Genomic DNA, 21,130 nt, shown 5'->3' with positions numbered 1-21,130 from the left:
AATGCTATGATAAAGTCTCAATACAGAAAGAAATGCAGAAGCTGTCGAAACATGATGACTGCACATGTAAAGACAATTTTTTAAGACAGGGTCTAAATCTGTAGCACTGGCCTGAAACTCACTACATAGACCAGGCTGTCCTTGAACTCATGGATATCCACCACCTACATCTAAGTGTCTGCATGCGCCATAAGAGAAAACTGTTTTAAGAAGCAATGAGTATAACATTATCAGGTCTAGATAGCGTTGAGTTAGAGGAAACATTACAGAACTTGGGTTTCTAGCTCTTAGACACGGAGAACACAGTAACAGAAACCACAGAACTGATGATATGGAAGCCAATTGCCCTCCTGATCCAAAAGTGCCTCCTCCTTCCTAGAGAAGTCTATCCCTCTCTGGCTGATTTCAGGAGTATTAATGGTTCTAGAAGCATCCAAGAGCAGGTAACACACTCTAGAATCCAAACAAGATCTCCATCTGTGGTGTCTCTGCTGGGAGACCAGCATCGCTACCTGGAAGTGCCATCTCTTATATCCCAAGCATCATGCCAGGACATGCTTGGCAGAACAGAGAGTAAAGGGATTTTCTGGTTTTAAGTTTGGGTTAGTAATTGGGACTGGCTTATAGTTTCAGAGGTTTAGTTCATTAGCATCATGGTAGGGAGTATGGCAGAATGCAAAAGGACTTGGTGCTGGAGAAGGAGCTGGCAGTTCTATATCCTGATATTTCAAGGACAGAAAACTAGATACCACAGCACACTAAGCAATCTCCAAGTAGCCTAGAGACTACTCTTGTGATATTTTGGCAAAGGATAGGACTGCTTTTTTCCCCTGTTCTAAAAAAAAATCTGCCTGAGGCTAAACTGCAGAGTTTCAGATTAACATTAGCAGAGGAGATTTCAGGACACCTTAATATTGACTGTGTTGTGTAGTTAACCGTGATCATTCTTATGCAGATCTATAATGAAGAGGAATAAGCTAGACAAAGAGAAATTACAAAATGTACAATTGGAGGAGAAAAGAAGTAGGAAGTATAATGGAGCTAAGTCCAGTGCTCAAGGAGATAAAAAGTTTAAAAAAATCAAATTAAAAAAGAATGAAATAAGCCAGGCATGGTGGTGCACACCTTTGATCCCAGCACTCAGGAGGTAGAGGCAGGTGGATTTCTGAGTTCACCAGCCTGGTCTACAAAGTGAGTTCCAAGACAGCCAGGGCTATACAGAGAAACCCTGTCTCGAAAAACAAAAACAACAAAAAAGAATGAAATAAAGAGAGTGGTGAGCTTGGGGTAAGACTCCACCCACCTAAGCTCCCAACTTGTGAAAGGCATTTAAAGACAAGCTTAAGTAGTGAAAAACCCTGGCTTCAATAGAAAGCTGGTGTAATGTAAGTGAACGAGGGGGCCAAGTTCCAGCTCCGACAAGCAAGAAAAGTTGGCAGCTACAACCATGTGGTTCTGGCTTTAGAATTAAGAATACGAGAAAAGAATTATAGATTCTCCTTTCTAAGCTAAAGAAAACTTCCTAGGCCAGGCATGTTTCAGGGCTGCCTCTACATGGAGGCTCAGAGGCCATTGCAAAAAGCTGAAGGTGAAGCCTGGATTTGGTTGGAGATTCCAAGATGTTGGAGATGACCGAGTTGTGGGATACTTGCCAAGGAGAGCTGTTAACAGGATGTAGAACCAGCCCAAGAGATTGCCTTGAGGCTCAGAAGAGATTTTGATTTGGGGCTTTTTAAACAGTATTGAGCCTGTGATGGACTCTGGGAACTTCTGAAGCTGGACTGAATGCATTTTTGCATTATGATATGGCTACATGACTGTGGGAGCCATGGAGTGGAATATAATGGTTTGATCAAGAATGACCCTTATAGACCCATACAGGTGTGGACTTGTTGGAGGAACTGTGTCATTGGGGATGGGCTTCAAGGATTCAAAAGCCCATGCCAGACCCAGGCCCAGGCCCAGGCCCAGGCTCAGTCAATGTCTGTCGCTCTGTCACTCGCCCTCGAGCTCTCGCAATCCCCGCCCCCTCTCTCTCTGCTACCTGCCAATCAGGATATAGAACTGCCAGCTCCTTCTCCAGCACCAAGTCGGTTTGCATGCTGCCATACTCCCTACCACAATGCTAATGAACTAAACCTCTGAAACTATAAGCCAGTCCCAATTATGTTTTCTTGTTTTTTTTTTTTTTTAAGAATTGCTGTGGTCATGGCGTCTCTTCACAGGAATAAAACAGTGACTAAGGCACCTGTTATCAGATTAACAATAAGAGAAGTGTGGGAATTCAAAATATAGCAAGGAAAAGACACGAAGATTCCATCTCAGGTTATTTGCTTCAAAGACAAGTTCAAACTTCTAAATTGCCCTACGTGCTGTTTCTAAAGATCCCTTGTATGTTTCCAAGTAGCTCCCTGGCATTTCTAGCAAGACAGGGGAGCTACTCTGAGCCTGCTTGTCTCTATAGGCACCCACAACCCCAAGGTATGTGGAGCCTTCCCATCCATGATTGGAAACCATCTAAATCAAAGCCACTACACAGTGAGGCTGCTACCTTTTTTTTTTTTTTTTTACATTTTCAATTTTAATGAGTAAAGTTATTGCCTCTTAACATATTTTCTCCCAAAATATTCCTACATATGAACATAGACGGTTTGAGTGTCCGAGACTGCCCATATTTGAGGTCTATGTTAAATATAGCCTTAACTTCAGGTTAATTGTGCAGTCAGCAAAGGGGTACAAGAGGCAGTGAAGTAGCCCAAATGTGTGCCCCATACCTGGGTTCCCAGCACTGACCATTCTCAACGGAATGCTCCCTTATCAACTGAAGACTCTGAGCATACAAGTTGCTAACCCTTCTTGTGGTAGAGTGAGGGAGGCCGACAGGAGGAGTTCACTCCCTCCTCACATGCCTCCTGACCCCACCGCTGTCCTCAGGTATAAGTAGTTAGGCAGTGTGACATATTCTGTCCTTGTAGCAATGCTTCTAAAAGCCATAGAAGAAAGCCTTGCAGACACACTCCAAAATTTCTGGTGTTGGGCAGGCAACGACAGAGCAGCTGTTATCTTGGAAAATGTGTTATATTACTGTATCACATCTAAGGCTTCTTTGAATTGCCTGAAAGGGTACCCCACAATTCTGAACAAGCGCCTGGGGGTTAGAGTTCAGGGATGCTCTTTGTCAGGGGTTCAGTTAAAAGGGAGGGTCTCCAGAGTCTTGTCTGTAGGTGTACACAAATGAAATCTGCCTGAGCAACTGCTTCCCTGTGTGTTCTTAACACTTTATCTTTTACAATAAAACAAAAGGTCTTCTGGGGTCTCCAAAGAGTTTGAGGTTTCAGTTATGGCTATTGCTCAGTCTAGATTGTTGAAGCCAGATGCCTACTATTGGAAAGGAGAACCCATGATTCAGAGACAGGGGAGTCAGAGAAACTGACCTGACCACAGTGGCCTGGGCCTATCCCAGCTCGGCTTCTGTCCCAGCTCTTGATGCAGGTCTGCCTGTATCTCCCACAGCAATTTCCAGCATCGCCTCTCACTAGTTCCCCCAACTCCCTAGCCATGACCAATCTGAACTCATCCTCTCATGTCTTGAGAATCCCCTCCAGATGTTGCAGACGGATCCTTTCCAGGTTGTTCTGGGACCTAGTACTTCCTGCCTGTGACCCAAATTCCTCCACACCAGTCCAGCAAGCCTGTGACCCTGACAGGAACACATCTATGAAGCACTAGAATGAGGTTTAGGCCCTGGCCCAAGCTCCTGACTCACAACTTGTACTGGCTGCAACTTTCCCACCTCGTTCATCATGGCTGGACACCCACTCATCCCATGACCCTGGCGTGTCATTTAATCTAGCTATGTCTCAATGTTCTTGTCTGTAAGATGGGTGTAATGAGAGTTCCCGTTGGTAGGGATACAGTTAGATGTTCCCACTGTTAAGGATGTAGTCCAGAGTATCCACTGATACATGTGTAGGCAGAATTATCTAGTTCTAAGGATGCAGTAAGCTGTACTTGATGCTGAGGGTACAGTTAAGAGAACCCACTGCCATGAGATACAGTTAATTCTATATGCTGTTAAGGATGAAGTTTATAGCACCCACTGCTGAGATTGTGTTTTGAATGAGATGTCACTCATAATTTCAGGCATTTAAATAATTGGTCCCAGTTGGTGGTGCTCTTTGGGGAGGCTTAGGCGGTGTGGACTTTGCTCAATGATGAGTTGGGCATTGAGATTTCAAATGCCCAGTTCCATCCCCAGTTCACTGTCTCTGCTTTTTGTTTTTGGTTTAGTATATGAGCCTTCAGCTTCTCATCTAGGGAGTCACACTGTGGTGGTGACAGAACTGTAAGCCCAAATAAATCCTCCCTTCTATTAACTGCTTTGGTCATGGTGTTTTATAACAGCAACAGAGAAACAACTAACACAAAGCTTTGTAGCAGAAGTAGGCTATTTCTATGTTGGGTCTGGTAGCAAAGTGTTAAGTCTTTGACTAGAAAGGCAATTGAACACCCAGTAAGCAGAGTTTAGTGGTCTGTCACAGAAGTTCTGGTGGCAGTTCTGAATGTTAGATGATGTGGACTGCAGAGGCCCCAGCTCAAGGAGTTCCAGAGAGAGAGCAACACTGGCATCTGGACTAGAGATCATTCCAGTGAAATTGTGTCAAATGATGGGACTGCTTTCTGATCTTGTACTAAGAACCTGCCTGAGCCTGAATTTAAAAGAAATGGACCAGACAGCCTAATACTGACCAACTTAGTCCTATGATTATTAGCAAGCACTCTCACACAGGTCTACAATGCAAAAAGAGCAAGCAGGACAGAGAGACAAACAAAATGTATACTTTGTAGAGAAAAAGGAGCACCGGGGAATTTAATGTTACCAAGGAGGTTTATGCTAAAGACCTAAGTGGATGATAAGACGCCTGGCTGCACTGAAACAAAGGAAAAGAGATGCCTCCTGGACACCCAACCCAACTAAGATTCTGATTCTCAAAAGGAAGAAGCCTGCGGATTTTCTGCTGGGATAGAGGAACAAAGCAGACAGCTACAAAGTAATTCAGGAAGGCCAGAGTTCATCGTAAACAGTAACCAAAGCTGGCAACATGGACTTTATCCACCTGGTGCTGGCTTTGGAGGCGTGAAGGAGGCACAAGTCACAAGTAACAAGGAACTGATCTTGGATTCCCTCTCTGCAGCTTTGGAGAGCTGCTGAGATCTGGCACTGTGTCTAGGGAAGCCTTGCATTGAAGCCCTGAGAGACGTGTGATGATGTGCAAGTGAAGCCTGGGTTTGCACCAGAGACCCAAACAGGTTGGAGATGCCAAAGCCATGGGATGTTTTCCAAGACAAGCAGCACACAGGTAGTGGAACTGGCCTGAGAAGGAGATGTCTTAGCAAGCAGCAGAGTTGGAGGGCCAGAAACATCTAAGCCATTTTATATCAGATATGAAGCTTGGGAATGTGATATTCCACCTGCTGGCCTTTGGTCCAGTGCATCCTCATTGTCCCTGTACCCTTTTTTTTTGGAATGGTAATGTTTGTTTGTGTCATGTTGTTAGATGTTGGGATTATGTGATTTGCTTTTGGTGGGGGAGGGTTACAATTAGGAGATTTTTTTTTCCCCGAGTCTCAGAAGGAATGCTGGACTTGACCGTTAAAACAGTGCTGAGACTGAAACACTAGGGGATTTTTGCGGTTGCACTAACTTTGATATGGCCAGGGGCCTCAGGGAGTCAGGGATAGAATGTGATGGTTTGAATTAAATGTCCCCCATAGCCTCAGACATTTGCATATTTACTCTTCATTTGATGGTGCTGTTTAAGGAGGCTTAGGAGGGATGGCCTTGTTGGAGAAAGTATGTCTGTGTTGGTGAGGTGACTTCAAGGTTTCTACCATTCTCAGTTCACAATCTCTGCTTTCTGCCTATGGTTTAAAAGATGTGATTTCTTAGTTTGCTGCTTCAACCACCATGCCTGCCTGACACCACACTTCCCTGCCATGATAGTGATGGACTCTTATCACTTTAAAACTGTAAACACAAAGAAACCTCCTTTATAAGTTGCCTTGGACATGGTGTTTTATCACAGCAATAGAAATGTAACTAATACAGGTAGAGTTTAGGTGCAGGTACTAATAGTGGGAATTAGGATATATTATATATAATGTGCATCTATGATATACACATATAACATATACAACATATAATCATTTTGAGCAGAATTTTGTGCGTATCAAACACTGCAGATATATTATACATTGTTACCCACGCTCCATCATTGTCAATTGGTGCTAAGTATTTACAGAAAATTTTACTGCTATAGTATATGATTTTCAAAGATAAGTGAGCGTTTAATCATTAAAAATGAGAATAAATAGAATAACAGGCCCAACCAGTACCCATCTTTCTGCTTTGTTTACACACAGAGCAGAGGTTTCAGCCAGTCCAAATCAAGATGCCTTCTTAGAGGAAGGGCGGTTGTATAAAGTAAAAGGCAGATGGTTCATAGCAACAAAGAAACCCAAGGCGCTGAGCATTGGGAAACCCAAGGCACTGGACATTGGGAGGTGGGAGTAAGCATTCTGCTCAGTAGCCAAGCCCACCAGCACGGAAAACCTCAGCTCCGAGAGCCTTGCTTTTACTGGGAGTCTAGGTTTACCCTGTAGCAATGAGACAGGAGATGTGAACAGGCCATACCAAGATGGCATGGGGAGTGACTGAGAACTCTTCTGCCAATTACAACACAGAAGACTAAGACCCAAGAGCAGATTCACCACAATGAGCAATGGATCCAGGACAAGACAGAATGCTGGCTCAGGCAACAAGATACCCTGCAGCTCCTATTACCTGCCAAGTCCCTGTACCACCCTCACGGTATCCATGAGGACTCAGGAACTGGTGCCCAGTGAGGGCCCTCATGCTCTGAGTTCCAATGTCTGACCTGTAACATACCTGTGTCATCACTATGAGGTCTTGCCAAGCTTTCCAAGAGTTAGATATTTTGGAAACTGTCCAAGGGGCCTTATTTCACTCTATGTGGGAACACAGTGTACAAGAAACTCAGGGTGTCCATTTTATTTTAGGTAGAGCAGAATGGATTGGGATGCCACCCTCACCAGGGGAAAAAAGGTAAAAGAAAAATCAAATAAGGGCAAGAGGAGTGGGGAAGGAAGGAATAAGGCTATAAGGAATAAAGGAATACTATCAGCTAAGAAAAAGGACAAAACCATTAGTTAGCATGTCCAGGTGTTGGGTGGTATGTCCAGGTGTTAGATGGTATGTTAAGGTGTTAGATGGCATGTCTGGGTGTTAGGTGGTATGTCCAGGTGTTAGATGGTATGTTAAGGTGTTAGATGGCATGTCTGGGTGTTAGGTGGCATGTCCAGGTGTTAGATGGCATGTCTGGGTGTTAGGTGGCATGTCCAGGTGTTAGATGGTATGTTAAGGTCTTAGATGGTATGTCCAGGTGTTAGATAGCATGTCCGGGTGTTAGGTGGTATGTCCAGGTGTTAGATGTGTTAGATGGTATATTAAGGTGTTAGATGGCATGTCTGGGTGTTAGGTGGTATGTCCAGGTGTTAGGTGGTATGTCCAGGTGTTAGTGGTATGTCCAGGTGTTAGATGGCATGTCTGGGTGTTAGGTGGCATGTCTGGGTGTTAGTGGTATGTTAAGGTGTTAGATGGCATGTCTGGGTGTTAGGTGGCATGTCTGGGTGTTAGGTGGTATGTCCAGGTGTTAGGTGGTATGTCCAGGTGTTAGGTAGTATGTCCAAGCTTCCCCTGAGCAGCACCTGCTAAGCTTCTGTCTAGAGGCCATCCTGTCTCCAGAGCAAAAGTAAGCAGTCCTGGTATGCTGGGTGTGGAGTCCTGTGGCAGTCCCTGGTATCTGTCACCAAATCACTTGCAGACCTCGTGCTGTTGGTTCTGTCTCCCACATATGATCAGAACACACTACCCTGCGTATTTACAAATGACAGCTCCAGGGAACTTTATAATCACAAAGCTGTTCTATAGGGACCACAAAAGGTGAGCTAACCAGAGTGAGCCACCCAGAAGTGCTCTTTGTGGGTTGTGGAGGTGAGTGAGCCCCTGAAGCCCCCTGGTGTGTATGACAAGCAAGCCCAAGCCATGTCATTCTCACAGGGAACAACCTACTTGTGACATAGAGCTGAGCTCTGCCTACTCCCATGGTTCAAATCAGCTGCTGTTCAGCACTACATCCTGAGAGCTCTAGACCCCTCCGCTGAAAAAAATACAAAGTTGGAGGGATCTTGCTGCTGTTGTTGTTTAAGTTTAAAAGTTACTATCTGGGGTTCTGTATTAAATGGAAAGCCTGAAAGCATTTAAAGGGAAAGGTTGTTATTTTAAATGACTAAAAAATAAAAATAGAGGACTAGTTATGTTTTGGCTCCGAGTCCCTGTGTTAGTCAGATGTTTTGTCCCTGTGACCTGAGAAAATAACTTTTCAAAGGAAAGGGGATTTTCCGCTCTTAGTTTCAGAGGTGCCTCTCTGGTCCCTTGGTGGTGGTAAGGCAGAAAGAACACAGGAGCCAAAAAGCAAAGAAAGAGATAAAAGGATCCAAGAACATGATGTGCTCTTGACAGACATGTTCCAAGCAGCCTCGTTCCTCCAGCCAGCCCTGTCTCCTCACAGCCCACTCAGGTGAACTAACCCCATCACCAGGTTAGTGCCCTTAGGATCAGGCCCACTCAGAATGCCCTCAGCTGTGACCTTAACTTTGAGCCTTTGAGACATTTTCAGATTCAAAGCAGAACAATCTAGCTCGGGGCTAGTTCACTCACCTGTCTTATATTCTCTGCTTCAGATGGTTTGCAGCCTCTGCCTCTCCATCCTTCCCTGGGAGCTTATGATAACCTCACTGGTTCTTACTAGACTCAACAGCAGCTGGAGCCGGGCAGAGCCCAACTATAGGACAGCAGAGATCTGCTCACAGGGTGGGTGGGGACGGGGCAGACAGGAACAAAGAAGTGCACACTGGGAAAGGCCTGGGAGATGAAGAGATAGAGACTGGGACAGATGGAAACCTGGAAGGATGGAAAGAAGAAGAGAAAATAAAAGAGGGAAAGAATTGAGGAGAGGTGCTGCTAGAATCCAATCAGCTAGGCAACATAGGGAGATAGGTCTGGCACATTTCAAAAGTAACAGAAAGAAAAGGGGGCAGGGACCAATAGAAATGGTGACATAGATTTGAGTGAGGGCATTAGTGTTTGGTTTTTTTTTTTTTTTAATTTTCTTGTGGTTTTTGGATAAAAGAAATGTAAATGGATTTTGACCCAGATGCCATCTGTAAGAATATACACAAGAGTGCATCTCATCAGGGCATCTGTTTAGAATGTATCTAACAAGAACAATGGTCCCAATGAGCATGTTGCTAAGAAAACACAGAGCAGAGCTGAGTATGTGGCTCAGTGGCCCTATGGTGGTGCATGCCTTTAATCCCAGCACTTGGAGGCAGAGGCAGGCAGATTTCTGAGTTCGAGGCCAGCCTGATCTACAGTGAGTTCCAGGACAGCCAGGGCTTCACAGAGAAACCCTGTCTCAAAAAAAAAGGGGGGGGGGAGGAGAAAGTGTCTAGTAAGAATATCTATACGGAAGTATTTGACAAAAATATAGCCAAAGAGGGTGTGTTCAAGGAACTGGAGAGATGGCTCAGGCTAAGAGAAAGTACTGCTCTCCCAGAGGACCACTCCAGCACTTCAGCACCCGTATCAGCCAGCTCACAACTGTCTGTAACTCTGGCCATACAAGCACCTGTGCCTCCTGCCTCCTGCCTCCTGCCTCCTGCCTCCTGCCTCCTGCCTCCTGCCTCCTGCCTCCTGCCTCCTGCCTCTCCCTTTCCCCCTCCCTCTCCCTCTCTATAAATATATCTCTAATAAGGGTGTGTCTCAATGGAAATCAAGCCAGTAGTTCACCTTCCATGAATCACATTTAAACACTTGCTGAACTACAAAGGGAGCAAACCCTTGTTGCAGTGCTGGCCACAGGACAGTGATCTGCTTGCTGTAGCTAGTTTTCTTTTACTATAGGTTAAAATTCATTTTAAAAATGTCACATTTTAGAGCTTTACTGTGAAGAGAATGGATACAATATTAACTTAGCAAACAAAATAACTCTACTCACTGCTTTACAATTAATGGGGTAGTTAAGTTTGCAACAGAAACAAAACAGAAACCCCAGAACATGCCAGCCTCCTGTTACTCCCCCCAGCCTGGCTTGTTTTAAAGACAAATTTCTACCCCTATCTGATATTTGGGTGTAACATGAGTTTGACACAAATGTCCCAGACTTCTAAATAAAGCTATTAGAAGTATCAAATACAGTGCCTCTGCTTTTTAGTTCTCTCACTTGGGACTTTGTGCCTTGAGTCAAATGTCTGAGGCTGGAAAGACTGAGCTCAATCAGAGCAGAAGATGCCTCTGTAGATGGAAGCTGCGATGGGGCTGTGGTGTCTGAAACACAGCTCATGCCCTTGGGCGCCCTCCTGTGGCAGACTTGGGAAACATTAGAAGCACCTTCCAAAGGGCGGAGGGCTAGGTTGGTACTGCCAAGAGATTGCACCTGGCTGTGTCTCTCTGGGAGGGTGGAAAGGTGGGAGAGAAGCCAAGAGTACAGAAAGGGAACTCACAGCTCCACCTGGATTATGTCTATGAATAGAAAGATCTGTCTTTGGCAACTCTACCCAAAAGATAAACCTTTTAAGAGTGAGACACTGATTGGCACAGCACCTATCTGTGTATCCGCTCAAGAAAGAACTTGAGCGTGTGCGTTCAGGTCACAGCTATTGCTCACTTTCCTTACCCGCAGGGGGTTTCCAAACTCCAAGCTGCACACAGCCAGGACATATATTTATAGTCATCTGGTAAGGAGAGGGTGAGGGCAAGTGTGATAGCATCTGGAGGAGCTCAGAAAGCTGAAAGAACACTACAGAGAGCAAAGACAGTTTGGTTATTAGTGCAGGTATCTCGATTCCATGTACAGAAGGCCTCGTGCTGCCCCTCAGAAGGGGTAGGGGTGACGTGAGGAGGGCTGCAATCACAATTCACACCCATGAACAGCCTGGGCTGGTCACACAGCCTCAACTACTACTAGTGGCCTAGTGCGACTCGGGGATCCGATTTAGCATTTTATAAATGACCACAGTTAAATCATGGGAAGGCTGGAAGCTGTGATTTTTCCAAGTCTCCTGAGGCTTTATCCAGGGACACTGAGTTAAGCAGCCAATGAAAACCAGATGAGCTTCACCTGGTGGAACGAGCCTTGGACAAGCACAACCCGGGAGCTAAGGAAGCCCCTCTGCATGAAAAACCAGAAGCACCCGGCATGGGCGTCACCCAAAGGGGATTTCCAACCTGAAATAAGACACCCAAGTACAAACGCCTGTGATCGGCACTGATAAAGTATTCCTGTGACAGAAAGGTTTACAAACAAAAACACAGCTAAGGGCGACTGGTTAGAATCTCAGGAAGTCATTAGGCGTAGTAGGCAGCCACCAGCATACATCGTAGTTCAAAGTTGTGTTTATGTCAGTGAATTTTGGCACACTTGTCTTGTACGGACGGACGGTCACATGTATTAGATGGCCAGTAACCCTTTTGTGGGGGGCCAGTGGGGGAAAACAGTAAGGGTCACTGTCCCACACAAGCACTGAGAACCACAGTGTCAGCTTCACACAAACCCATCCACCCCTGACAACAGAAACTAGGTCTGAAGAGACAGGGCTAGGAACAAGATTCTGTAGAGTCCTACCATCTCCTTTCAACCCTGGAATGGACAAGCAGTCCTCAAAGAAGAAGAAATGGTGATAGTTCTTATTGGTTGAAGAGCAGGCAGTCTTGACTTGACAGATTCTGAACCTGTACTGGAATTAAAGTCCCTGTACCACTCCTGCAGGGAGCTCCAGACATGACACGTGTTCAGGGAGGGCGCCTCACCATGCATGTAACCCATGATGTGTGAAAGAGAAAGGGGGCAGGGTTCAGGGTATCACCCTGTCTCCATGTGTAAAATGTCCTGTGCACTCACTCACGTCCTGGACAGCAGGTCTAGCCAGCACTGTCCTGGAAAAGGCCTGTGATCCATACATCGGTATCTGGTTTCCTTCAATAGTACCTTCCTTTGCTCCACCCTCTCTCTCTCCCTCTCTCCCCCTCTCTTTTTCTTTCTCTCTCCCTCTCCATCTCCCTGTCTCCCTCTCCAACTCCCTCCCCCTTCTCCACCCTTCTCTCCCCTCCTCTCCCTCTCTTCTTCTCTCCCTTGTCTCTCTCCCTCTCTCTCTTTCTCTTTCCCTCTTCCCCTCTCTCCCCCTCTTCGCCTGCCTCTCTCTCCCTCTCTCCCTTCTCTCTGTTTCTCTGTTTCTCACCCCCTCCCCTCTCTCCCCTCTCTTCCCTCTTCAAATCCCTTTTAAAAATAAGCTCCTCTAGAAGAAAGTGAAGTGGTGAAGTGTGTGCCATGGTGTGCATTGTCGCTTCAGAGGCAGGACAAACAGGTCAGAGCCACTCTTCCAGCCAGACAACAGGAGTACCCTCTGCCTGTTCACTTCCCCTCAAGGATGTAGCAGCCACCTGGAAGCAGACGTACTGCCATGCTTGGGTGGACTCTTCTTTGACATAGAATTATGATGGAATAGTCCAACACGCATTTCATACTCTCACAAAGCCCAGGAAACCACACAGACAGCTTCAGGGAGCAGCTTCCACACACAGGAAGTGTCACTGCCTGGAACCCCAAACCATAAACAGATGATGATAAACTCAAAAATATTTCTTCTCTTTCCCCTCCCCCATCATGCCACCACTGAAAAGTAGAACACTAAGATCTATTCCCCAAAGCTAACTCGTGTGTGTGTGTGTGTGTGTGTGTGTGTGTGTGTGCACGTGGGCGAGTGTTTGTGTGTGCAGGTAAAATGTGCATGGGTGGGTGCATACACATATTTGTGTGCACAGATAAAGGTCAAAGGACAACCTTAAATGTTGTTCTTCAGGCTCCATTCATCTTTGTACATCTGAAACTGGTCTCACATTGGCCTGGAGCTCACCAAGTAAGCAAGGCTAATGACTAGCAAGTCCCAAGGATCAGACCGTCTCTGTCTCCTCCTTACTGAGATTCCAAGTGCCTGCTGACATACTCAGATTTTTAAAAACACAAGTTCTTAGAATCCAACCCAGGTTCCCACACTTACAAGGCAAACACTTTATCAAATGAGCCATCTCCTCAGCCCTTAAAAGCCAAATTTTAAAATGTTTAATTGTGCTTAGGAGAAAACTTAAAACAGTTCCACACCCTCTGTCGAATGAACAAATTCATAACCAAAACTAAGCTGCACACTTGAACATTTTTAGTTAATTTCATCTAGAACTATTTTCTGAATCATAAGCATAGTTAGAATTCCCTTCATCATCATAAAATCTCTATTTATTTGCTTATTTATTCGTTTATTTGGTTGGTTGGTTGGTTGGTTGGTTGTTTTTTTAGAGTCAATTATTTGGTTGGTTGGTTGTTTGTTCGTTTTTTTAGAGATAGGGTTTCTCTGTATAGCCCTGGCTGTCCTGAAACTTGCTCTGTAGACCACGATGGCCTTCAACTCAGAGATCTCCAGGCCTCTGCCTCCAATACTGGGATTAAAGGTATGTGTCACTACCACCTAAACGGTGAAATCTCTATTTCATATCAAAACGGTTATCAGAAGAGATAACTATATCCTATGAAGCTTTTTTCAGTTTTACTTGATCTCTCCCAGGTGCATAAAGGCGAGACATGTCTGTGCTGAGGGCTTTCCCTGGTTAAGACTGGTACAGTGTTCTTAAAGTTGTAAGTACCATCTGGTGTATGTAAGTAGATGAAAGCCATAGGAAGGGGAAGGAGTCTGCGGGACCCTCAGAGACCAAGACAGAAGCAAGAGTCCATAAGGCAAATGCAAGCAGGTAGGATGTGGCCAAAGAGAACGGAAGAAGGATTGGGTGAGGAACTGTGAACTGGGACTGGGGGTTTAGACATGTAGTATACCTATAACAACATGTAAAACCGGAGCACAATAAAGTAATGAAGTTTGAAAAAGACTCAGAAAGATCTGTCTACTAAACACAAGAGACACTCCTCTTACCTCACAGCCCTGGTACCCTGGAGCTAAAAGATATCCTAGGAGTGAAGACCACCTATCCACTAACCCAGCAACACACACTCCCATTGTTGCCCCGAGTGCTGCCAACACATCTGCTAGTTTTTCGAGCTCCTCATGAAGGCATGAAAGCGAGCAGGTGTGCACACACCTGTGGGACCAGAGAGGTGTGGCCAGCATAGTCCTCCTGGAGCCCACAGGAGGGCTTCTTAGTCCGGCTCAAAGAGAGCGAGCGAGCCCTGGAGCTTGTGGACAAGTGCATTGTTCCTTCAGAACCCAGCCCTCATGATCATCAACTGATCACTGGTTCTTCTGCACAAACACTGGGGTCTCAGCCTGGAGACACCTGCTTTTCTGGTCCTTTGTGACAGTATATGGGCTGACCAGAAGAAGCCTTGTCCTGGAGTATCTGACAACTGTCTTCAACTCAAAACGAAGCTCAAGCTCAGCTGTGCTGTGCACCCATCTGGAGCTCAAAGTGGACTCCTTGTTCCTATTGACTTGGTTACTGGATCTAAAAGACAAAACACCCAAATCTGTAGGGGCAACTTTTATGTACCAATTGTATTTTTGGTTGTTGCCAACAAATTTAGGGATCTGTTCCCTAAGCAGTGACTATGGTCCCTAACTCCAGGACAGGCACAGGATGGCCCTTGGGGAACTAAGACTCACTAGACTGTCCTCTACCTCCACTGGTCCTCAGAGTCCTCCCTGGGTTAGAGGTCATTTCTAACATCATTTCTAACAATGAGAAGGAGAATCTTTCCAGTCAGTGCCAGGTTCTGGAGATGAGAAGAGCTTGGGGGTCCCATCCCGCTGAGAAGCTCCCAGTACTACAGACACCAGTCCAGAGACACAGGGATAAGACTGTGAAGTACAGAGACTGAGAGCTCCCTTCCGTGAGGGCCAGGAGGGAAAGGTAAGAGAATTACTACAGGGCCATGGGAGGAGAAGCCAAAGGCCCTATAAGTGTAACTGTTGGAGGGAGAAAGTGAGACCAAGAGCAAGAAGAAAGCAATGATGTTATCAGAGGGTGAGGGAGATGTGGATGGACGGATGGAGATTGCTCTGCATGTACCCTGTAACAGTTTTACAGTAAGCCACACTGGGTTCAGCACAATAAAAATATGAATGTACTTATCTTTCATCAACAAAGTGAAGTTATCCTGTGACCTTCCTGGTGTTGAAAATCTAGTTAACTTGGCCAGACTTTATAATATAACATTCCCACTTAAAATTCCTTTTTAAATCTAAAATGCAAATGTGAGTTGACATCTTTATGCCATGCTCTTTATTTTAATTGAATTACATACAACCTTTGCCTTTCAATTTTCAGCCTGGAACTATGAAACCATGGCAGACTGTGTCCACCCGGGGCCCTCACTTGGAGTAATTTGGTTTTAACCCATGTGAAATTAGAATCCAATGCAATGATAACTCATATTCTGAGCCTTTTCTTCATGTGGGATATAGCATAATCTTTCATACATGTATGGATATTTAAAGTCTGAAGACACTCAATTAGTGACAGGACCCTGCTCCCCACACAGAGGATGTTCTTCCCCTGTAAATGAACTCATTCACAAAGAGAAATTCTCCTTTCAATTTTCTTTAGCTTCAAAGCACAAATGGAATGGCCTCATTGTAAGCTTGTGCTTCTATATATGAAATCACGTGTCTTTTAATATAATTTTTAACCTGTACACATTCCCTTTCACCTCCAACCTCGCAAGCCACAGCCAGTCTTTATGGCCTCCACATCCTATCATCCTGGCTGAACCAAAGAGGCACTGGGATACAAGATCCCTTAAACCCCTGAGCCACTGTAACCCACAGGTATCCAGGTTGCCTTAGTCAGGCTTGAAGCTATTCACAATCTTCATTTCAAATGAGAACTAAAGGTTTAGAGATCATGTAAATGAGTTCCTAGTAGGAAACATCGTCTTTAGTTCCCTCCTCCTTCCCCCAGTTTCAGAGACCTTCTTCACAGAGCCTCAGACACAGTGTTGCCAGAAGAGGAAGGAAAATTGGATCACTGTTGGTTCCTCAGACTGAGGGCTATGGTGTCACAGCATCATGGTCCATACATCCCACTGCACCATCACTCAAGTGCAGAAGGAAACATGATCATGGACAGCACGTCCTGTCCTGGACTGATGATCATCAGTGGTGTTCTTCTGAATCCACGTGTCCAAACTGCTGTCTTCCCATCACTCTCCTTCCCTTCAAAGACCCAAGCTGAAAATCACAAAGCACACGGCAGAATGCCCGCATCTCCTCACCTCACTCCACTCACTGGAAAGAACGCTAACATCTGTGCACAACCAGGCCATGAGAAGGGTGGAAAAATCCACAGGCTGGCTCTGTCGGCTGGCTCTGTCCGTACACACTTCCTCCCCAAGAGGTGAATCAGTTTACTCATTCCCAGAACAAATGGGCAGGACAAAGGGAAGAACGTGCTCTTCCCATCTGCCTGGACAGCCCACATGATTTCTCTCATCTAAGCCAGGCAAGGAATCTACTCTAATACCCAAACACCCCGTAATGACACAACAGTGTAAGAGCTGGCTTCTAAACTCCCTTCCAACAGCATAATCTGGATTGGAGAATGAGTGTAGTCTGAGTGCATCAAATGTTACCTTTAACCCTTAGGACATGCTGGGTAGTCTTCCTCATTCTATAGGTAAGACCGAAGAGGTTCAGTCACTTGCATAAGATCACACACCCATCCAGAAGAAACCTGGCCCCCACACATCCCCATGGACTGTGAGTCCCGTATACTCCTGTGAACTGAGAGGCCCATTTATTTCTATGAATTGAATTCCACACACCCTTAAGAACTTAAGAACCCATGCACTTTTGCAAACTAACACTTCAGTCATTTACTAGAGGCAAAATAGAAACCTCATACATAGGAGTCCATTCTCTAGTTTAGTCTTTAGGAACCCAAAGACGTCTCCAACAAACAGAAGGTAACTTGAAAGGAGATTAGCAACCACGTTAGAAAACTCCAGAACATCTAACATTTCCCAGTGACTGATCACTCAAACTTTGATTATATCTGAAGTACTTTCTATTGCAACCACAGTCTTCATTTTCTAGATGGGGATGGCAGGGAGGAGAGAAGAATCCTGGCAAATAGTTTATAGCTTTAAATATTTCTCCTGGATGCAAAAGCAGCAGCATTTTATGTGTTAATGTGATTTTAAGACAAAGTGTTCTTGGGGAGTGCGGTAAATGGGGCACTTCCTGTATGGTGTAAGACCAACTCCCAGCTCCCGTAAAGAGACCCCACAAGCAGCTGGCACCCATGGAGCCCAGGAAACCTTGCAACAGTGTAAAGAGACAAAGGGGGAAAGCAATAAGTTTCCAGAAGGGGTAGGGCAAGAAAAGAAAATCTGTCCTGTTTACCAATCTTAGACAGAGAGGGGGGGGGCGGTGGGGAGAGAGCGCACAGAGGGTGAGACATGTCTACTTGATACTTTTAGAAAATAGTATAGTGATTACACAAGTCTGCTGCTTAGAGCTCAGATACATGGTGCTAAGACCTTTTGAGAACTGGCCAGTTTCCCAGTGGACTTTTTAAATTTGCTCGAAGTGTGTGCACGAGCTCTGTACATACATGAACATCTGTGCACACATTCATATATGAATGCATGCATGTCGTCCCTTCAGGCTCTTCGGGGTAGGGCAAGACTGGGAGTGAAAACTCCCTGCAGTTTCCAGCTATGGTTCTAATCTATCAGTCGCTCACGAGACACAAGGCAGGGCCCTAGGACTGCCCCAGAAGAATTTTAGGTATGAACAATGAACTCACTCAATCTTCCCCCTTTCAAGCTGCTGAGAAACAGGGAGAGGGGAAGAAAAAGCAACAGGCTGGCCAGCTTGCTTCACTTTTGCAAAAAGCTTCGACTCGTGGGCTAGCCCTGGTTTTCCATAGGCTAAGCACCCTCCCCAGGGCACCTACCACTCCAACACTCCTCTCCACGGGAGCCTGCTCACCACCTTGGTGTTTTCTTAAGCACTTGTTCAAAAACACGTTTAAGTGGAATGCTTTCGTTTCTGCAGATTGCATTAATTATGGGTTCCCTAGCGCGCGGGCCGCAGAAGGGCTGCCCGCCGGGCTCTGCAGACACCAGCCCGCAGGAGTGGCCGCGGTTGTGTTGGCCCGAGGTGGACGCGCTCAGCCCCCATCCACAGCGCGGCTTTTGGCACCTCACCTCGCGCCTTGGCGTAGCCAGTACTGCAACTAAGAGAGACAAACTTAGAGCGGTCAACCACAGTGCCACGCGCGCTCGGGAGCGCGCCCTGGCGCGCACTGCATCCTGCTCCTGAGGAGAGGACCCACGAGACCAGGGGCGCTCCTCTATGCCTCCTGTGCTGGAGATTGTTCCTCCTCTATGAGTTGTTTTTTTTGTTTTTTGGCTTTTGGATTTTGGATTTTTTTTTTTAAAGAAACGCGCTCTTTAATTCAATGTCATATCTGCTTCTTCCTCTCAATTAAGGGTTCTCTGAGATGCTCCGCCACAAGTGGAACACATGGGATGTGGCCCCTTTCTCCCCCATAAGGGGGGTTGGGGTACAAGGGGTCCTCGTGGCGCTGGAGCCGAAGATTGCCCGCTTCCTAATCCTAGGCTGGGTCGGTGGCGTTGGCAAGGTGGGCACCCAGTCCCGGTGAGTTCGCCCTGAAAGAGCTGAGGTGCATAAGTGGCCCAGATCCTTGTTCCTGTGCCATCTCATCTCGCCCAAAGTGGGGGACTCCAGGCACTCCTGCATGTCAACTCCCTTCTATCCTGGACTAGTAGGACCAGCAGCCCTTCACATACTGAGTAGCTATCGACCCTGGACACGCACGCTGTGGGACTCTCCCGAACCCACCTGTTGGGGATTGCTGGGCCACCTGCTCCCGGAGCCTTGTCCCAGAAGGAAGAGTGGGTTCTCAGTGAGGGACAACAGAGAAAGACAGGGGCGCGTCCCGGGACTTACCGTGAGCGCTGAGAACTTCTGCGCGGGCACCGGCGGCAGCAAGGCAGCGAGCAGCGGCAGCCAGCACAGCTGTGGCGGCAGCATGGTGACGCTGGAGGGGACCAAGCGAGGCAGACGCCCCACGCGCTGCGCCCTGGCACTCGGCGAAGATCCGGTGTGCGAACGTGCGGGCGAGCGGGCTAGAACTGCTCCGCGGTCCTATGGCCGCTGGTGGAGACCGCACGGCCCCTCCGTGCGCTCTGGCCGGCGCTCCCCGAACTGCCGCTGCTGCTGTCAAACAGCCCTAGTTTCCCCGGATCCTCCTGTCCCGCCCTCTTCGCCCTCCCGCCCGCAAATCTCCTCCCTCCGCCCCACCTCCCTTAGCCACCGCGCCCGCGCAGGGGCCGCCCGGCGCGCAGGGCTGTGAAGGAGACAGCGAAGGCTACCAGGACTAGGCAAGCGTGTGTTGATGCTGTTTGCACGCCTCCTTCAAGCCAATGCCAGGGCACACCTTACAGGCATGCACACTCACACTGGCTCCAAGAGATGCACTGAGCCCCACCCTCCTGGCCTAGGGCGCCTTCTGTCTTCACCTTGGAGGGTCCCCACTGTGCCTTGGCTCGCCTGTGGCTTTACATTCACCAGAATGTAGCACTCTGAGATGCTAAGTGGTCATTGGCTCCTCGGTAGGGCCTCTGAGAACACCAGGAGTCCTGCATCTTTCCGCAGGTTAACGAGGAGGGCGGGAGGGGTCTGAAAACAGATCTGTGAGGCAGATGACTTCCTTGAGTTGGGCAAACTTAGAGAAAGGTGAGCGCACACATTGATGTGGCCGCTTCAAACAGTTTAGGCAAGCATTTCAGGTGTTCGGCAGCAAGCGCATTTGAGTAGGCTTTTGACTGTGATAGAAACCAAGGGGATTTTGCGCACCAGGTCCTGCAAAAGGAGCATTGCTGAAATAGTTTAGCCCTGGCTGGTAGCTTCACAGGAAAAGGCCCTAATTCTACCTCACGCAGAAAGCCAGCTGGGAAGACTTTCGAGAACAAAGAATCAATTGACTTGTCAGGGCCTCTCTGTAGGGAGCAAAACAGCAAGCTCACCTCTAACTTCTCTCTCCTCTGCTGCTCTGGAGATTCCTGTGAGATCGTAGACCAATCAGAAAGCAGCTACCCTGCCCTAGCCCAACACGGGGACCTCTGGAGAAGAACAGCGCTGGAGCTCCAAAAGGATAGCCTTGAAGAATGAAGTCAACCGAGCAAACAGTCCCAACTTCATCAGGTGGGCTGTGCCTATTTTCAGGAGGTCATTAGGAGTGGGCTTGTGGACAGCTGACATTCCCTCACTGGAGGAGAGAACGAATGGGAAGTATCACTGGACTTCACCTCAGATGGCGGGTGTTCGTGCAGTTCTTCCTAATAGTTGTCCTTCAGGGCCTCTGGAGGTACTCGAGATCATGAGCTGGGGCAAATTCCCCGAGAGGGGCTCCATCTATGTGGGTGTGGAAGCCATCATCCAAGCTGTGTGAAGACTGGACTATGGATGCTCTGACGTTAATCACATTCCTGCAGTGAACCCCTCACCTATGCATGTTAGTAAGCACAAGCTCACTAGCTCCCCGTGCTGAACTCCCCATGGAATCCTAGTTTGTTTTGCCACTGGGGCCTTTTGAGGAGAGATAGATCTTGCTTATGTCTCCTCAGGAAAGGAACTCTCACATCACACAGGGAAAGAGAACCTTCTAGAGATGGCTGCTGAAAGAAACCTTCAAAACTCGAAATCTGTCAAGCCTTCAACACCCTTCCTACACTGAGGACATGGAGGAACATCGTAGCAAAACTCTTCAGGGTCAGACTCAGCCCAGGGACAGGCATGACTGAGTAAGCAAATAACATATACATTGAACCAAAAAAAATGATACAAATGTTGTGTACTTCTATCGTAGTAATGGTGGTGTGATGATGGTGGTGTGATGATGATGATGGTGATGATGGTGGTGGTGGTGGTGGTGGTGATGATGATGATGAAAATCAGC

At 46.9% G+C, this 21,130-nt stretch overlaps 1 protein-coding gene and 1 long non-coding RNA gene across 3 annotated transcripts in view; one reads left to right on the top strand and one right to left on the bottom strand.

Moving 5' to 3' along the window:
- Smoc2 (SPARC related modular calcium binding 2) overlaps positions 1 to 19,429 on the bottom strand; it is a 125,301-nt gene extending 105,872 nt beyond the window's left edge. The window contains exon 1 of one of the 2 annotated variants that reach the window (XM_006524777.3): positions 19,120 to 19,429. In XM_006524777.3, coding sequence (XP_006524840.1) covers positions 19,120 to 19,203 — 84 coding nt within the window. In that variant the 5' untranslated portion in view covers positions 19,204 to 19,429. The remainder of the gene's footprint in view (positions 1 to 19,119) is intronic. The other variant, NM_022315.2, reaches the window with a different exon arrangement.
- Positions 18,408 to 21,071, top strand: Gm52280. The gene is made up of 3 exons (XR_003952216.1): positions 18,408 to 18,807; positions 20,231 to 20,376; positions 20,799 to 21,071. It is a non-coding gene; the product is annotated as a predicted gene, 52280 (long non-coding RNA).
- Positions 21,072 to 21,130: the final 59 nt, after the last annotated feature.

Source organism: Mus musculus, chromosome 17 (genome assembly GCF_000001635.26).
Source record: "Mus musculus strain C57BL/6J chromosome 17, GRCm38.p6 C57BL/6J".
Classification (NCBI taxonomy): Eukaryota; Metazoa; Chordata; class Mammalia; order Rodentia; family Muridae; genus Mus; species Mus musculus.
Note: the sequence above shows the minus strand (reverse complement) of the source record. Positions and strands in the feature narration are given on the sequence as shown.